The sequence below is a fragment of the Eulemur rufifrons genome, chromosome 3, assembly GCF_041146395.1.
Source record: "Eulemur rufifrons isolate Redbay chromosome 3, OSU_ERuf_1, whole genome shotgun sequence".
Taxonomy (NCBI): domain Eukaryota; kingdom Metazoa; phylum Chordata; class Mammalia; order Primates; family Lemuridae; genus Eulemur; species Eulemur rufifrons.
In genome coordinates, this window is record NC_090985.1 from 59,355,590 (window position 1) to 59,375,581 (window position 19,992).

The following is a 19,992-nucleotide window of genomic DNA, read 5'->3' on the forward strand; positions in this document are numbered from 1 at the left end:
ACACTCGGCACAGCTGTTTGTGGGTCATGAACCTCCCACTGGCTATGAGTCTCAAGTCGTTGTATCAGGTCCTGTGCCAGGCCATGGAATATGCTCTATAAATGTTTATTGAATAAAGGAAAATCAATTATTAACACATAGAGCCCCTCCATCAGCAAATTAGAATATCAATATTCTAGGCTCAATTGTTCACTCCCTACTTCCACGCACAATCCGACTGAGAGAAGTGATATTTATGAAGCTCTCCTGAGGCTTTGTTTTTATAAAAAAATAACAGTCTGCAGCCCATAAGGTGTGTCCACGGGGAACACCAACCGGTAACAATAATGCAAGTCCTTTGCTTGGTTCTGGTGAGTGGATGGGATTCCCTGGAGTGCCATGATTATGCACAACTGCTCGTATGCAGTCAGGGATTACCAGAATTAGCGCTTTGCTCCTGTTTCCTGGGGACGGACTCCACGTGCAGCCAAACCCGCTCGCTGGCGTGGCGTCTCCCACCGTGCTGGCGCGTGCCAGAGCTGGAATTCCTGCCGATTTTAGGCAAGAAGCTCTGTTATTGTTGCATCATCAATGTTGTTTAGAGGGGATCATGGCTTTTTCTTGCAGTTTTTCTTGTATTTTCATGATAACCTTCTGTTTCTCTTCATCCTTAGCAATCCAGTTTGTCTTAGCTTTGCTTTGTAAGCCCTGCAGGCTGTGGTGGGCAATGTTTCACCAACACCTTTCCATTACTGAAGTTTCTAAGTTGGTTTTTGTGCATAATTGTCACTCTGACCTGTCCAGCTTCCCTTCCACTTTCTTGTATCGACAGCACTCCATTTTCCTTTTGGAGACCCCCTCCCTATCTCCATGTGGCCTTGGGGGGGGGACTATGTATCTTGGGGTCTTGCCTCCTCTGCCACCCTTCTGCCCCCTGCCCCAAGGGTGCCCAGCTGGCCAGGCTAACCCAGAGCAATTCCTTGGAATGGGGTATGACCCACACTAGACCATCTGGGTCTTTCTTACAAGGTGGCAAGTTAATGCTCATTAGTAGAGAGTGGGCTGCCTCTTCCTCTAAGACAGTGGTTCTCACATCTAACACTTTCTTTTTATAAACAAATAGTTTGTTATTACACTTTTAATATACTGAAAGGGAATTCATAGATAATGCACAGGTTATTTAAAAAGTCAATGTGATGCCTTAATCGTAATACAAAAGAGAAATTAAAATAGCTTCTAAGAGAATAAAATCACTTGTAAAAATAGCACATAATAAAATAATAATGCATCAGTACATAAATGCATGGGTATACCTACACTAGAACCCTTGGAGAGAGAGTCAGATGCTTGCCCCAGACATGCGAATCACCATGAGTGTGACAGCGGCAGGCAGAGCTCTGTGCAGATGTGCTGTGTGACGCCTCCACTTCCATGAGTGACATTGCCATTGATCATGTGATTTCTGAAACAGTGAATAGTGAACAGCCCTTGGTAAAATTTCAAACAAAAGAAAATAACAATTTTCCCTCACTTTATACATGGTAGTATTCATAGACATGTCAGTGTATATTAAAAGTATACAAGAAATATTTTGCTTATATAAAAAATGGGGTTAAGTCTAGGCTCAATTAATTATAAATAGGCTTTCCACCCACATAAATGTCCAGTGGGACATTATACATTTGTGTGGGATGCAGGACCATTCTTCTTTGTGTAGTACTGTCCCATGCTTTGCAGCATGTCTAGCGTTAAGCTCAAGCAGTAGCTTCCGACTGTGGTGACAACCAAAACCATCCCTTTGAATTTCCCAGATGCCCTCTAGGGAGCACCACTCCCATTCCCCCACTGAGCAGCACTGGAATATGAGTGGCTGTAACTGCCCGGAAACTGGAGCTCCTCTCACTCCTCTTTCCCAACTTCGCGGAAGCACCCATCTGTAGAAGAAGCAAATGCAACCAACGTGGAGAGAAAGGCAGAAATAAGAGGTGGCAAGACATGGTGGCTCACGCCTGTAATCCTAGCACTCTGGGTGGCCGAGGTGGGAGGATCACTTGAGCTCAGGAGTTCGAGACCAGCCTGGGCAAGAACAAGACCCTCGTCTCTAAAAAAATCTTTGGGTAATTTTCCTGATCTTTAAACTTGGGACAATAATAACACCTCACCTCCCAGGGTCTCAATGACAGCTGAGATGAAGACGTAAGTGTGCTTAGCACAGTGTCCAGGCCTAAGGCATGGCTTAATAAACATCGTTTCTCCTATGCCCTCCCCTTTCTTCCTTGTCACCTTTCAAGAAAGGGGATGTAAACTCCAGGGTGGTCAGCTGTTAACCAGTTCTTCCAAGAGTACTAGCACAAAGGGAAATACCTCTCTTGGATTTGAATTTTAATCAGAAATTCTGACAAGGCACTGAATGACAGAGGAGGAAGGGGTCTTAGAGGTTATGTAGTTCAACCGTTCATTTTATTTGGTTTTCTATTTTTAAAGTTTTTATCAAGGTTAGAGTTGCATATAGGTTAAAGAGTCAACTAGCTCTACAAGATTTATGTAGATAAACAGTAGTCTCAGGCCTCACTCCACTACTTCCCTGTCAGGAGGCAGCCTTTTCCTGCATCCAACTGATAACCTCCACGCCACCAAATACATGCTTGTGATGCCATTTCTAACTTTTCTGGATTAGGCACTATCTTACTGATCTCCCACTGTAGAAAAAGAATATATGACTTCTGTTGCAGATTAGGAAGCTGAGTGATTTGCCCAAGGCCGCACTGAATCAGATAATTGGAGGTGAAGCCAGAGACCCTGCATTTTTTAAAAGCTCCTTTATTTTCTCATGCTCAAGTTTGAGAGCCACTGCTAAGGCAGAGAGAGAGAGAACGCTTTGGAAACAGAACTTCAGCATTTAAATCTTGGCTCTGATGCTCTCTATGTCATCTTGAACAAAACTTTTCTGAGCCTCAGTTTCTTCTTCTCTAAAATGGACACATTTTTAAGGATTCATAGGGATAAAGTGGGGTGACATGGTCAAATGCCATACAAGGATGAGTGATGATTATGAGTTTCAGCTACAAAAGCTTGGGCACATTCGTTCACTTCTCAGAGCCTGTTTTACCTTGTTAGTACCACTGAGTGGATAATGGCGATCTCACATGTTATTTGGGGGATTATGTGAGTTAGGATTTGTAAAGTAAAACAAAGCAAAACAAAAGCCTTGGTGTGGCCTGCACGACCCCTCATGCTCAGTATCCCCGGACCCTCCCCTCCAGGTCACCGGCCTCAGGTCTGCTTCTCCAAGGGGACTCAAGGCTTCTCATACTGGCCGGTTTTCTGCCCAGGCTGCCCTCATTCTCACCCTCTGCACTGCCTCTTCACCCAGCTAATCCTCACACTTCAGGCCTCAGTGAAATGTCCCTGCTCCAGGTCAGCCTTCCCTGTCCTCAAACGCAGGGCTGCTCCCCTGTGCACAGCCCGTGCTCTGCCTCTGCGCTTGCCCTTCACGGACGGATCATGCTTGGAGCCTATTCCACTGGTGTTCTTCCTTGCTGAGCGCCTGGCTTCCCCGGCAGACTCTATGAGCACAGGGACATCCGCCGAGGTCCCCAGAGCCCAGGCACAGTGCCAAACCCACCATAGGTGTCCACTGAAGATCCAGTCTCTCCCCTCTTGGCTGAATACCAGGCCACCTTGCTTGGCCAGCTCACTGCCGGAGCTACCAGCTCAACCTTGCTCCTACAACTCCCTGACTAGAGATGCAGAAAAGCTGGTTGTCCCCAAGTTCATGTTTACTTAGCCAAAATCAAAGTCTGATAGCTGAATTGTAAAACAGGCTCGGCAGGCGGGGCGTACCCCAGCACGTTGCTCTGTACCGTGTCCCCTGGCACGGCTGAAAATGCCCTTCCTTTATCCCCTGCCATGGAGCTGTGGCTCTCGTTTCTTCTGGAGAAACAAAATCTTCTTTACGTGACCCTTTAAAAGATAGGATTTGGAGTGGTGGGGAGGGCCCACTCGGACTGCTTCAGAGCTGTGGGGCATCGCCGTAATTCGCATGGTAGCCTTGCAACTGAGGAAGAAGAAAAGGAGCCAAAAAGAATCAAAAGCAGAAACAAAACAACTTCTCTGAAAAAGCATTCTGCGAAAGCCCTGTGCTTTCAAAAAGGGTTAGTTGGGTCATTTCCAGTTGTACTGTCGAGAAAAGAGCTATTTCTCTCTTTTAACTCTAAAATACAAGCACACTATTCAGTGACAATCATACGTTCCTGATTTTCAGTGATTTATTTTCAAAACTCAATTTTTAAAAAAAATTGTGCCAACTGTGTTGTGATATTCTATTGTTGGAACAGAAATTTCTAACACTGAACAAATGCCTACCTAGAAATATTCTCATTCAAGCAACAGCTGACATGGATGTCACAGAGGGGACTTAACCATGTGGGGGACAGTTTAGATGAGAAAGGATGACAGTTATTAAGAGCCTGGGTACTGCAACTATATGGTGCAAATGCCACCTCTCCCCACCCCTGCCCCAACAGGCATTGCTACGTGCTCACAGCAGTTTAGCACAACAGTTTAGTCATCTGGAAGATAGTAAATGCTGAATAGATGGTAATTAATAATAATAATTAATAATAACTGATATATAATCTAAGTAACATCATTCCCACTGGCATAGTTCACTTCAGCAAGTAGTGATCTCAATTATATTTTCACTCTATCCATAGTTCCTGACATCTTTCTATCTGTTTTAATTTTTCTCTTGTTAACTCTTTCATTACACTGAGAAATGACACAGTAGAGTTGTCAATAGATCAAAGAGCTTGCCTGGCTTTACCTAGTGAAGCAGAATAAGGAGAAAAAAGGAGGGAGGGATTATTAATTGAAAAAAACAGGCTCTAAAACAATGTATTGAAAGACCTCTTTTTGAGGGCGAGAGGGAGTTTATAAAGCCAGAGGAAGAAAGACTGGAAAGACACAAACTAAAATTGTACCAAATGTGCACCAGTTACTCTTCGTCTTGGGGTTGGGGAAGCTTTTTACTTTCTTCTCTTGGCTTATCTGTATTTTCTAAATTTTATACAATGAATGGATATTGATTTTGCAATAAGAAAACTTAAAAAAAAAACTCAATTTTTTTTTTTTTTTTTTTTTTAGACAGAGTCTTGCTCTGTCACCCAGGCTAGAGTGCTGGGGTGTCAGCCTAGCTCACAGGAACCTCAAACTCCTGGGCTCAAATGATTCTCCTGCCTCAGCCTCCCAAGTAGCTGGGACTATAGGCACATGCCACCAAACCCAGATAATTTTTTCTATTTTTAGTAGAGACAGGGTCTCCCTCTTGCTCAGGCTGGTCTTGAACTCCTGAGCTCAAGCGATCCTCCTGCCTTTGCCTTCCAGAGTGCTAGGATTACAGGTGTGAGCCAGCTCGCCCGGCCCAAAATATTTCTGATATCTCTGGAATTGGTACCTTTGTTCAGAAAAGCAAGAAACATTCTTGTTGGCTATGACTGATAAAGATAGTCATCAACTGTAAACAAACAGAAAAATAAATTTTTTTTTTTTAGAGATAAGGTCTCACTCTGACACCCAGTCTGGAGTGCAGTGGCCCAATCATGGCTCACTGCAGCCTCAAACTCCTGGGCTCAAGTGATCCTCCTGCTTTAGCCTCCCTAGTAGCTAGGACTACAGACATGTGCCACCACACCCTGCTAATTAAAAAAAGATTTTTTTGTAGAGATGGGGGTCCCAATGGGGGCTCAGGCTGGTCTCACACCCCTGGCCTCAAGTGATCCTCTTACCTTGGCCTCCCAAAGTGCTGGTATTATAGGAATGAGACACTGCACCCAGCCCAGAAAAAATAATTAAAATGCCTCAAGCCCAAGGTCTGGCCATCGTAGGCATCTGTCTCTGAGAGCTGTACCATGGGATAGCTTCAGTTATGTCCTGCTGTACCCCTTGACACCCAAATGGAAAGAACAGTGATGTCCCCCTAAGCCTCCTTATGTCCCTTAATTCTCGATCCTGGTCTCTAATCTGCACATGAATCTAAATCTTTCTTAAATCGACATATTTCCTGCCTATTAGACTCATCTTGAAACAATTGTATTGAGCCCTGAATCCCCCCAAGCCTATCAGCCCATAGGTGCAGAATAGGTCCCACTAAGGTTGATCAAACAGCAGTCACTGGCTCATCCCCAACCGAGATCTCCACCCATTGCAAAGAACCTCTTAAAAAGTACAGCGATCCCCACAAGCATCTCCTGTGTGCTCACAGAAAGTCCACTCTGGCCATTCTCCACCACGGTCCTAGTGTCCCACATTACACTACAGAGCCCATGCAATCAAGTTTAAATCCTGGCTATGGAGCTTACCAGCTGTGCAACTTTGGCAAGATACTTAAACTCTCTGATTCTCAGTTTCCTCATCAGTAAAATGTGCATAATAGTATCTATTTCATAGGATCATTGTGAAGATTAAATGAATTATGTTGCAAAGTGCCTGGCACATAGTAAGTACTCACTACGTGTTAACTCTTACTTTTATTACCGACCAATACCCCTGCTCGGTTTTAGAGCATCCACTCACTATCTCTCAACAGGTTCCCAGCAGCACATGAAACAAACCTTTATTCTACAAATGGGTGAAAAAGACTTTGAATAAAATCCCAGGCAATGTTTCACAGACTTCAGTTTTGTCCCAGCAAGCTGTTTGGATGAGGTTCTAACACAGCTTCTTCCCAGGGAGGCATTTTTCCAAGACTAGACCCCATCCCCTATAAAGCAAGCTGGAGCCAAAATATCAGCCTTCAGGATTCTAAGAGCTGTGGGGGGGCTCTTGGAGGGCCATGTGAGGACCATGGTAGGTTTTGTTCATGCTCCAGTGGCTGTCACACTTGCAGAGTACAGGTGACAGATGACCCAACTTACCATGTTCTCTACTTATGAATGGGCTCCCAAGGCTCCCCATAAGGATGCTTTGTATTTAAATAATTAAATTAATACTTGGGAACTAGTTTCTTCCAGGCAAGTAAACAAGCCGGCGTGGCATGAGCGGGTCGCTGCCACAGCATCCCTGTGCTCATGGCTGGTCTCGTTGTTTACACAGTCGCTTACGCACAGCATCACTTTCGTCTTCACTTTTTAATTTGGTTTTGTGAGTCTGTATTTCCCCCTATGACCAGGCCTCCCAAGTGAAAGTCTACTGCAAGTCCAGGTGAGCCTGCAGCGAAGAGAAAGATGATTACAATGGACACGAAAGTAATGAAAGTAGAAATAATTAAGCTTTCGGAGAAAGGCCAGACACCACATTCAGTGGGAAAGCATTAGGCTTTGTTCGCTCAACTGTGGGAACAATTGCAAAAGATAAAGTGAGAATAATGGACCACGTGAAAGGCAGTGCTCCGATGCAAGCATCAGTTATTACTAAGCAGCATAGCAGATTCATTATTGAAACGGAAAGGTTATTACTGATTTGGTTAGAAGATCAAAATAAGCGTGACATTCCTATTAGCCTAGGAATTAAAAGAAATAGCATAATCGTTTCTGTAACTTATTATTATAGTACAGGGGTATTACTATTATCATTACAGTATTACACTGTATTATTATTACCACATATGAGCCATTATAGTAGTGTTAGTATTATTATTATTACCGTGTATGTCATGTTCATCAGGGATCCGATTTACATACAAATCCGACCTAAAGACATTCTTAGGCGGGGCGCAGTGGCTCACGCCTGTAATCCTAGCACTCTGGGAGGCCGAGGCAGGAGGATCATTTGAGCTCAGGAATTCGAGACCAGCCTGAGCAAGAGCGAGACCCCATCTCTACTAAAAATAGAAAGAAATTAGCCAAACAACTAAAATATATAGAAAAAATTAGCCAGTATGGTGGTGCATGCCTGTAGTCCCAGCTATTCGGGAGGCTGAGGCAGGAGGATCACTTGAGCCCAGGAGTTTGAGGTTGCTGTGAGCTAGGCTGATGCCACGGCACTCTAGCCTGGGCAACAGAGTGAGACTCTGTCTCAAAAAAAAAAAAAAAAAGACATTCTTAGGAACATGTCTCGTCCATAGCCTGGGGACAGCCTGTATAAATAGCCTGGTGCCCAGGCTATACCCCAAACCAATTAAATCCAGATCTCTGAAGGTGGGACCTAGACATCAGCATTTTTTAAAGTTTCCCAGGTAATTCCAATGCTCAGTCAAGGCTGAGCAGCACCGCTGAGGCCTAAACAAAATGCTATAGATTTGTGAATGTTTCCACAGTAGTAATGAATCACATGTAGTGGTTAATGTTGATATTGAGAAACATCAGCAGATGTTAATTTTATAAACTGACAAGATTGAAGGGCATAAAAGGCTTGGGTATGGGGTCATAAGATATCAAAGCTGCATGGTGTCCTTTTGGCTTTGTGAAAGACACTTGGTTTGGAGGATGCCAGGTGGCACTGCTTGTGTTCTGGCATGTCACAGAGTTTTAGGGGAACACTTGCCTTCTATCTGCAAACATCCTCCTTGCTCTCAACAGAACCTTCCATGTGGGTCCAGAACGGCTGCCTGGCAAATCCGAGCCTTGCATCTCTGGAGTGGCCCTGCTCTCGGGCCCTTTGGCGTCTCATCGAGGAGAGTCAACATATGAAAGGTAAAGAACCAACCTCCAGCAGGCACTGAAGGAAAGACGGGAAGCCAGGCCAGGCAGCAAGGAGAAGGGGGCTGTGGAGTGTCCCAGAGGGGCTGGGGGGTCATCCAGAGGAGGCCATCAGGGAGGGACATCAGGGTGGTGTCACTGCAGAAGTCCCTTAACCTCACTGTGCTTCTGTTTCTCCAAATGGAACATGGAAACAATAGTACCCACTTTAAGGTCACTTTGAGGATTAAATGAGTTAGTGCAAGATATGTAGAGTGGATGGTGCTTGGCACTGAGAAAACCCTTAATGCATTAGCTGTGCTTACTATTATTATCATCAAATTATTATCAAGTAGCAGTGGTTGTTGTCCAGACTCTTCTACAGCTTGGAAGAAATTTTCCTCAAAAGCATTCACTTCTGAGAGACAGAAAACCTCTTCCCATTGTAGCTTTTGGGGAATGCTTTGGGTGGTCCTTAGAACACTAAAGGTCAGGGCCTGTATTTATGTCATAATCAGGATTGACATCCATATGACTGTAATAATTTCATGGCATGTGTGCACTTTTATCCCACTTCTTGGAGAAAGGTCATCTGTTCTGTATCCTTCTCATTGAAACCATCCATCTTTCCCCCAAAAAAGCTGTGCTGCCCTTAGGGACTGCCACAGTGGATGCCCACTGCCTGCCCTCCTCCAGGCCTCACACAGCGTCAAGGAAGGTGTCTCCTGCAGTCACCAGCGGCCTGCCAGGGCACTTGGAATAGGTCAGGCTCAGAAAGGATATGCGCACCAGGCTCCCAGGAAGCCAATGTGTCAGCCAGGCTCCGATTTACTGACCTGCAGGGGGAGGGGCACTTGCCCTCTGGCACACTGTCCCCTTATGGGCACCCTCAGGAACCCGAGTCACTAATTGGAAAGCTGTTTCATGAGCACTGGGTCACAGCAGAGAAAGCTGGATGGTCTTGAGTGACACTTCATCCTGGCTGGACGAAAGCCTGATGGACTTTCCCTGCCCTCGGACATCAGGGGCTAGAATCTCCCGTCTGCGAGATGTGTCCTTCCCTCCCTTGGACAGAGCCTGGAGGAGCCCTGGCTGGTTGGAAACCCTTTCCTAGACATTCCACCCACCAGGCCCCTGAGGAGTCCACTTCCTTTCCCAGACACTCCCGGAACAGTAAAACTGGCTGGGTCACAGATCTAATCTCACTCCATTCCTGTTGCCTTGAGCACGCCTGGCAGGGTTTTACCAAGTCTCCATAGCATGAGCCCACATCTTATCGCACCCACGTGCCTTCACCAGGGGACTGTACCCTTTCCTGTGACCCTGACCTTCACCTGTGTTCCCATGGCTCCCAATCCCCACCTTGTCCCCACAACTGACCTCCTCCAGCATGTCCCTCTCAGTGCATCCAAGCGCACCCGCCCACACCTGCTGCCTCCCAGGAAGCCTCTCCCGCCCAAACCCCGAGGCAGCCTTGGGTCTCCCCTCCCTCCCTTTTCTTTACTTCCTATCCGGCTCTATCGAAGTCCTGTGTCACTTCCCCTCCCCATTTTTAATTTTTTAACAATTTAACAAAATAGTGATTTGTTGCAAGGTACAGCATACAGGGGTATGCCATCTTTTTGTCAGTGTGAGCTCCATGAATGTGGTGAATTACTGTCGAATGTTTGCTCTTGCACCTGCATCTCCTCAGAATACAATCCCTGGTTCAGTTTTCACTGCCAGACGGGACAGAGCAGAGTCACATCTGGGAACAGTTGTCAGCAGCAACCATCACCCACAAAGAGAGGATCCAAGAGAAAGGAAACGGAAACCTCTAGAATGTGGATCCAGGGTAAGTAGCTGAACTTTGCAATACATCATGAAAGGCTTACAAAGCAGTCTAGGGTCAAATGACAAGTTACTAATGCCTTAAATGGTTATTTTTTGGCTTCTTGAGGACAGGAGCCATTTCTAACTAATTATGTATTAATAGTTTGTGCTGTGCTCCTAAATAGTTTTTAATTCACCCTTTTGGACACTGCCCTAGCCCAGGTCTCTGTCTTCTTTCGCACAATGACAGCTTTTCCTGGACACTACTCCCCCAGTGTGAATAGGTACAACCTAAAACAGAATTCCGGGTTTCTTTGCTGCAGACATCTCAGAGCACTTAGTACACTAAAGCACTTTGTGATCCTCCAAGGGGGGATTGTCACAGATAATGTCACCCAGACCTCCTACCCCAGGGCACCCAGTTTTTGAGGAGTGCCTTACAGAGCTTTCGTTCTACAATCTCTTCTCATGCAAAACTTCCCTGCTGGTCTGACTGCCTCTAGTTACACTGGAGCCCCCCTCATTCTCTGCACACTAGCCAGAGTGATCCATCTAGAGGCACACCACCTTCTCTGGAAAGCCTTTCCCGCCGCCCCCTCCTCCGCCCACACCGGCTGGGTTAATGTCCCCGCTGTGTGCTGTCCTGGCACACTCGCGCCACTCTGCCCAGGAACTCCCCACGGTGCTGGTGTTTAGCATTCTGCGTATGCGTCTGCCTCCCCGTGCGCTGTGAGGCTGCTGTAGTTGGTCCCATGTTTCATCTTCATCTTTCTCACCTTCATCTTCCAATCCCCACACCCAATGCGGTGCCCACACAGCGGCCCTTGGACGGAGCTGAGCTTCTCAGTAGCACGTTGACACATCCCTTGATTGTCACTTCTGCAATAGCTCGAGTCCCCACGGTTTCATTTCCACAGAGTGATCTCTTCCTGAATCCTCCCCCAAATCTGGGGGCCCTTGATTTGCTAGAGCTCTTCCCCTCAGTAAGCACAGAATGAAAAGTTACTTTTGCGTGGAGAAATGAGTAGGGGCAAGGACTTTGGAAACTTTCCAGACTGCCTGGATTTGAGTCCTGACTCCTCTCTTACAAGCTGTGTGACTTTGGGTGAGTTATTGTTTTCCCTGTACCTCAGTTTCATCTCCTAGAAAACAGGGATAACATTCACAGAGCTCAGGTGGTCGTTGCAAGGGTTAGAAGAGTTTGCATACGTTAGCACGTAGAGCCATGCCTGGCCCATGGTGAGCGCTGCCTAGAGTTAGCCAGTCCTTATTTTCAGGACATTGTTGGTCATATAACACGTCTCCTTTCCTCTGGGATGCTCTCTGTCTGTTTCATTCTCCTTCTATACACACCACGGCAGGGCTCAGCCCTCTGTACTCTGGCATGCAGCTGACTGTGGTCACAGGGTCAGTAGAGTTTATCTCGTGGCTGCCATGACAAAGTATCACAGCCTGGGTCGCCTACAACCCCAGAAATAAATTCCCCCACAGTTCTGGAGGCTGGAAGTCTGAAATCAAGGTGTCAGCAGGTCCGTGCTCCTCCCAAAGGCTCTAGGGCTGAACCCCTCCTTGCCTCTCCCAAGCTTGTGGTAGCCCCAGCTGTTCCTTGGCTTGAGCCAGCACAATTCCACTCTCTGCCTCCACCTCCACATGGCCTTCTCTGTGTGTGTGCCTGGCTGTCCTTTTCTGTGTCTTACAAGGACACTCTCATTAGATTTAGAGCCACCTTAATCCAGTAGGATCTCATTTTGAGCCTTAACTTTATTGTATCTGCAAAGACCCTACTTCCAAATAAGGTCACATTCTAAGGTTCCAAGTAGACATGAATTTTTGGAGGACACTATTCAACCAACTACAGTCAGTCTTTACGTTTAGGTGTTCTGGACCAAAAAATCATCCAGAAATCGTGAACATTTCAGAACTACTGTTGCAATTTTGTAGCTCTCCATGGATACTACAACTTTGTATATTTCCTCAAATTCCAAAAGACGCTGGAGCACTCAACACAGCCCAGTGCAGGCAAAGTCAAGACAAAGAAAGATGCACAGCCCAGGCTTTCCAGCCTTACCTTTCTGACTCACCTGTCTGAACCTCAAGGGAGTGAAGAGGACACTGACAGCTGAATAGACAAGGTGGGAAGACTTAACTCTACACATCTCATCTCATGGCTTCTATCCCTTTCTGTGTATGCTCTAAAAAGCTGTCCACCAATCAGGAAACTCTTTTATGTTTGCTCAAGTCCCTGTTCATATGGTCCATGGCTTTGACCATTGGGGTAAGCTTCCCAAAGCCTGGGCTATAAAAAAAGATGAAGCAAAAGACACCATAATGTACACGGGATGGGCCCCTGTAGCGTACACAAGAGCAGCAGTCTATAGGAACCACCTTGCTGGCTCCCTCATGGTCCCTACTGCACTGCCCATCCCGGAGGCCCAAGGATGTGAAGGACTTGGGGGAGGTGGAAAGTTCCACAGCAGGACAGAGCCATACCTCATTATCCACATCCCCAAAAGAGTGTGGGTACCAGATATCCAAGGACCAAAAAGATTACACACAAAGTAGATGAGAGGCTCCATGCAAATAATACTTAAAAGGCTTACTAAGCAGTAAAAAGTATACTTGTCTCTAATACTATGTGCCACACTATAGAAATTGCCTCTTTTTTATCTGTAAACTAGGCTTAGGTTCTTCAATGTTAGGGGACTGTCATGTCCACCAACGTCACTGCAGTGCCTGGCCCGTAAGAGTCATTCAATGAATACTCCCTGAACGAAGGAATGTTAAGCTTTTATTGAATGCTGACTATGTGCCAGGCATAGAGTAAATTAAAACACCCTTGGAAACAATATAGAATTGATTCTTAAACTGAGTATCATAAAAACTTATTTAAAACTGCATTAGGAATTAAAAGCAGTAAAGGGCATAACTACAAAGTAACGGTACAGATTTCCCAAGGCACCCTTGCAAAGCAACTTACAGAGCATGGGCTCCGGAGGGAGGCCACTCGCTTCATACCCCCACTCCACCTCTTGCAAATTATGCAGTTCAGAGCAAGTTTCTTAATTGCCCTGTGCCTCAGTTTCTCCATCTGTGAAATGAGGATAATATCAATCCCTACTTCAAGCGGTTGTGAGAGTTAAATGACCTCACTCACATAAAGAGTTCAGAGCAGTGCCTCCAATAGTGTCAGCTGCTGTTACTATACTCGTCTCTTCATCATGCTCAAGTGCCATTTCTTGTGCAGTGCAGAGTACACAGAAGGAGCTCAATGATGTTCACTGACTGAATGAGTGACTAAGAGCTGATTGGGAGAGCAGAGGCCAGCGATGGAGGAGGACAGGGACTTGTACAGAGGTCCCTCCTGTCAGGTTTAGCTTCAGGGGTGGAACAAATGACAGGAAGGAAGTGGCCCTGTGTGGACATTGCATGGGGCAGAGCCAGGGCCCAGGCCATCCACAGGAGCAAGAAAGTTCCCTGAAGGCTGAGGCCACTTCTGGGCCTCGCCAGGATCCTTCACTTTGCCCTGAAGATTGGACCAGATCTCAAAGCCTACCTGATCAGCCCTTACCCACACCTTGAACACTCAGAGATGCCCCTGGACTTAGAGTCTGGCCCTCCAGATCAGAGATGGCCTATAGACAGGAGAAAAACCCTAAGGCCCGTCTACCCTGGGCTGAGAATTCCACTCAAGTGAGTATAGTTGTTAACACGATTTCATAGAAGAAGCAACTACAGCTTAAAGAGTCCACTAACTTGCCCAAGGCCCTCAATTAGAAGCCACTACGCTGGGCTGTGAATTCCCGTTGCCATTCCCTTAACCACTACATGACACTGCCTCCCCTAAGTCTCGATTCCCTTTTCTGTAAGAGCAGAAATGTCATGGTTCCCAGCTCACAGGTTACTGTGAAAGTTAAATGGCATAATGTGCTTCAGGGTCTGGCACACAGCAAACTTGCAGGGAACACCAGGTGTTCAGTACGTGTTGGTTCTCCTTCCCTGGTCTCGGGTGCCCATTGCCGGCACTCAGCTCTTACCCCAGCAAGGATGGGCATTTTAAAGGACTTTCAATGATTCTGACTAAATTCTGCAGTTAAATACTCAGACCTAGGAAAAAAATGCTCTGTGACCTTGGAAAAATTTCCCTGCTCCCCAGGCCTGTTTTGTCCTTGGTAGGATGTCACTCTAATGCTTACCTGGAAGAGTTCTGTGAGGATTAAAGGAGGGGAGGAAGAGAGTGAGCCCAGGGCCTGCCACAGGACCTCGGGCCCACGACCCTGCTGCTCTCTCCACCAGTGACCACGACAAGGCAGGAGGAATTCTATTCTGGTTTAAGTGAAACGAGAAAATTAGAAGGATTATTTTCCACACCAACTGAAAATGAGAGACTGCTGACAGAACTTGGGATGGGTGGTCCGGAGAAGACAGTGTTTGTGTGAACCCAGCTAACTGGGCACTGGCATCTGTCTGAAACCAGGGCTTCTCGGAGACAGAGACAAACACAAGCCACTTCCATTTGTTGAGGTTTCTGGTATAGGGGAAGGGAGAAAAGGGTTCAAAAAATACTAAAGCAGGGTTACATATCTTAAGTGTTACATTTAACAACTGTTAACACAAAAAACTGAACCTAATATAATCGTGCTAGTCATAGGGTAATTACTAGATTAATGTTTGTAGTTTGTTTTTGGTTTTTTTCATCTTGATTCATAGTGCACTGCAGGCAGTGTAGGCAGGTAATGGGGGACAAACTGTTTTCAAGTCCCTTAGGGCACCTACTTGGAGAAAATGCCAACAGTGGACGCTGCGCGGGGTAGAAGTGAGGCGGCCGCGGCCGCGCCCCGCCCCCATCTGGCCCTGACCTGAGCAGCCGCTGGACGGGGCGGAGACTCAGGCCGCGCCCCGCCCCCCCGCCCCCCCGCCCCCCTCGTCCCCCCCGCCCCCCCCGCCCCCTCCCGGGCGAGGGCAGCCCAGCTGCGTCCGCGCCGCCCAGCTCAGAGCTGCAGACAGCGTGGCAGCCGCAGGTCGGGCTCCCGGGCTCCCGGCGCCGCTCGGGTCATGAAGATGCACTTCTGCATCCCGGTGTCCCAGCAGCGGCCTGACGCGCTGGGGGGCCGCTACGTGGTGCGCCAGGGGCCGGGTCGGGCTGCCCAGGGAGGGGGCCGGTGACAATGCTCAGGAGCTTCCTGGGCTAACCCGGGGCGGGGTGTCTGTGTGTTGGCAGCTGTACTCCGTGTACCTGGACGGGTTCCTTTTCTGCAAGGTGCGCTACAGCCAGCTGCACGGTTGGAACGAACAGGTGAGCGAGTCGGAGGTGGGTACAAACCTGTCCACCTGAAGCAGGTGGGGAAAAGTGTGCCAAGGGCCCGGGTAGTGTGTCTCTGGCAAGACCCTGGACCTTTCAGAGCCTCAAGCTTCTCATTTGTGAAACAGGGTCGTGGCAAGGATTAATTGTGAATTGCTTGTTGTACAGCTCCACGAATACTCCTTGCAGCGCCTAATCACCCTACAGCTGTGAGATGGGGAAGCAGAGCAGATGACTCTCTCAACCCCTTTCCAGCCTGACGATGCCCGCCAGCCCCTTGGCAGGGCGCGGGGGCTATGGTGGGCTCCATTTCAGTGCCCAGTGTTCCCCAGGACGATGTCCTCCTTCAAGATAAGCAAACCAAGTCTAGACCAAGGTGTAGAGTCATAGGAATCTCGTGCAGGGGTATTTAATCTCCTTTCTGCCGCAGTTTGTAATCCCAGGTGGCTCATGCCTGTAATCCCAGCACTTAAGGAGGCTGAAGTGGGAGGATCACTTTAGGCCAAGAGTTCCAGACCAGCCTGGGCAACATGTGAGACCCCATCTCTACAAAAAATAATTTTAAAAATAGCTGGGCATGATGGCTTGGACCTGTAGTCCCAGCTACTGGGGAGGCCAAAGGAGGAGGATTGCTTGAGTCTGGGAAGTGGAGACTGCAGTGCCGCAGTGAGCTACATTAGCACCAGTGCACTGCAGTCGGGGCAACAGAGTGAGACCCCGTCTAAATTTAAAAAAACAAAAAAGATAATCTCCCTTCTCTCTAGAGTTTCTTAAGCTTACCTCTTTTAAAAAGGTGTGTCTCTACTTTTGTTTTCAAATGGCCTTATTCATAGGCTTCAAATGCTGGCAGGCTGGGAACCCAAGGAACAGATGACATATCAAGTTAGGAGGCCGCCTCCCACCAGTTTCTCACCCTGATGTCTGGACAGTATTTTCTCTGGGAGGCAGACTGATTTATTAGTCTATACTAATGGGTTTTCTAGTTCTTATAAGGAGGGGTTATAAGTCTTCAAAATGAGTCAGAGGAGTAAATGGAAGTTTGGAAATAAACTTGACCCTCCTTCCCCTTCTCTATGAATTGTTGCCTTGCCTTTCCTTGCCTTTTCTTTTCCTTTCATTTATAGATTCTGAAGAGCACATGCCTAAAGTGAAAAAGAAAAGTGTAGAGATGACAGAAAAACCTTGCCTAGAGGCAACAGCTATTAACATCCTCTGTGAGAGTCCTTTCAGTCTGTGGGTTTCTAGTGAGTCCATACACCACATTTCATTTAACCATCTTCTGTTGATGGACAGCTCAGTTCGATTTTTCTGCCACTGAAATGGTCACTGTAGTGAGCCTTCTTGTTCATATGTCAGAGCGCATTGGAAAAGTCCATTTCAAAGTATGATTACGTGTCTTTAGCATCCACAAGAAAGCAGTTGTAATGTGGTTACTTACTATTAATAGTTAATTTGAATGGTCATCTTTGTGTTATTAGTACCTGCAACCATGCTTACTAGTTAACTTGAATGGTCATGTTTGTATTACTAGTGCCTGCAACCCAGTAGGTCTTCAGGAATGATTGTCAAATGAGTGAATGAAGAGGGGCATGGATTCAGACTTCTGAAAAGCAAGAAGCTACTTGTGAGCGAAACATACTCGGGGAGCTGTGAGGACAGCAGAGGCAGGCAGAGGGGGGGTCTCGAAGGACGAGAAAGGATGGCTGTTTTAGGCATTTGGAGGCAGAAGTCAGGGTATCATCTCCCACTCTCGTCTGTCCTCCTTCAGGGGGAGGTGGGAAAGGGGAGGTGGCCGTCTCCAGGTGCAAAGCAGGAGGCCGCAGCGGGCGAGGCAGCACCGCTTCTTGGCTGGTTGCCTCACCTGTCCTCTGGCCGATTTTCCCACCAGAAATACTAAGCAAGTAGGTCTTTGTGGATGTCAGCCTCACAGAGTGCTTGTGAAGACCAGGGACCAGTTTCTCCCAGAGCCTGGCACATAATACATTCTCAGTAAACGTTTGCTGACTCACAGGCCCCCCCTTAACTAACAGACTCGGGAAAACGCTTATTTTCAGAAAAACAGATTAATCAAATCCTAGTAGGTCCAGAATCAGAGACATAAAGTGAGTAAACTTTTATTCTTGATCTTCTGTTTGAGAAGAAACTGATTGTTATTCACTACAGGGGGCCTTAAATATTGAATTTCCTCTGTTCGGTGCCCCATTGGGGTCTACAATAGATTTTAATGAATACTTCCTGTTTGTCCCAGATTTTTCTAAATCCTAAAGTGGAGATTTCTTTATCCAGTTTCCAGCTTCATTACACGTTATGTTTATCATTTTCCCCCTTTTCATATGAAAGAAACTATTTAGATCTTGGGTGGCTACTGGTGTTATTAATTTAAAACAATTACTAGCAAGCAGTGTGCTAAGATTGGTGCCAAGCACTTTACAGGTAATAGCTTCATTTTTACAATCGTTTTATGAGCCAGGATTATAATTAGTCCCATTTAACAGATGAAGAAACTGAGGCACAATTTTTCCGAAGTCATACTGTTAATGTTGAAGCCAGGATTTGATCTCCAGAACCTGATCTGACCCATCACATTATGTGGTTTTTTACTAAAGCTGACAAAGTAAATTGTATCAGTAAAACAATTGTCAAATGATTAAGTCCTAAACTAACATGTTTTTACAATATTTTGGAATAATGTAATAAAAGTTCTCAATTTTAGGGTTTCAGAGTGATGAATTTTGGTAAATGTATGCAGTTACCACCACTGTAATCAATGTAAAAAAAAGTTCTTTCACTGTAAAAGTCTCCTTGTCATCTTTTCCCTTGATCCCCTCCAGTCACCCCTGGTCCCAGGCAACCACCATCTCCTTTCTGTCGTGAGAGTTCCAGGCACAGAATTTTGTTCCAGCTGCCCAGCAAGCCCCTGTAAGTTCGTTAGTGCAATTGTCATTGTCACTCCCATTTTATAGATACAGAGTCTGAGTAGGGTTGCCAGATTTAGGAAATAAAAATATAGGGTTCCTAGTTAAATTTGCATTTCAGGTGAACACAAACAGTTTTTTACTATAAGTATTCCCATGCACTATTTTTTTGTTGTTGTTGTTGAGACAGAGTCTAGCTCTGTTGCCCTGGCTAGAGTGCCGTGGCGTCCTCCTAGCTCACAGCAACCTCAAACTCCTGGGCTCAAGCAATCCTCCTGCCTCAGCCTCCTGAGTAGCTGGGACTACAGGCATGTGCCACCATGCCCGGCTAATTTTTCTATATATATTTTTAGTCGTCCATATAATTTCTTTCTATTTTAGTAGAGACGGGGTCTGGCTCTTGCTCAGGCTGGTCTCGAACTCCTGGCTCAAATGATCCACCCGCCTTGGCCTCCCAGAGTGCTAGGATTACAGGCGTGAGCCACCGCGCCTGGCCAGGACCTAGTTTTAAGTCACTTCATTTCTCTAAGTCTCGGGTTACTCCTGTGTCAAGGTGGAAGGATGACAGTATTTATGGTGATGATGATCCTTCCACCTCACAGGGCTATTTTGAGAAGCAAATGGGATAATACACAAGCTGCAGGCCACTGTTCTTTGGTATTAGATGCCGCAACTCAGACCCATTTGAGCTGTGTCCCTTTATCCGGTGAATCTGAGTTTTTGATTGCAAGGCACTTGGAGAGGCGGGATGAATGAGTCAACATTAGAAACAGGCTACAGGAAGGACACCGTTTGTGTCTGTAATTGCATTTGTCCCTGGCCATCACCACTCTGGGATAGGTGTGGGGGGCTGTGAGTATGGTGAGGTGGGAAAAGGAGGTGACGTTTTTGCCTGACCCATAAAGGCCTCTTCTTGTTACAAGGCCAGAACTGCACAATGGGGAAGTGGGTGCAGGAGACTGTTCTGGGATTTAAAAAAATTATCTGATCATAGTCTTAAAACAAAACAAAACAAAACACAACACCCCAAACAAAAAACACTTCATAATAGAAGAGCAGAATAGGTGTGTTTTCCTTTTGATCTCTTTAAGTAGTTTTTTTGAAAGAGAGATTGGGCTGAACTCTAGTGCCAGATAATTCTCAGTACTCTAGAAGTCTTGATCGCTGAACTGTGTGCTGAGACCCGTAGAAAGGTTCTGTTTCGGTGGAGTTGAACTTGTGGAGTTGGTGGGTGACTTTTGACAGACTTAACTACTCAGTTTACTATGTTTATCTTCCCCCTTACACCAGGACTCAGAGAAGGGTGGGGAGAGATTCCTTGAGAAGTCAGTTCAAGTTGTAAAACCTGCTGGGAGGGTTTTGCTGTGTGATA

General features: G+C 46.5%; 1 protein-coding gene across 1 annotated transcript in view; it reads left to right on the forward strand.

Moving 5' to 3' along the window:
- The first annotated feature begins 15,458 nt into the window (after positions 1 to 15,458).
- The window catches only part of SNX31 (sorting nexin 31), a 58,800-nt gene continuing 54,266 nt past the window's right edge, over positions 15,459 to 19,992 (forward strand). The window contains exons 1-2 of the mRNA XM_069466169.1: positions 15,459 to 15,524; positions 15,625 to 15,699. Coding sequence (XP_069322270.1) covers positions 15,459 to 15,524; positions 15,625 to 15,699 — 141 coding nt within the window. The remainder of the gene's footprint in view (positions 15,525 to 15,624; positions 15,700 to 19,992) is intronic.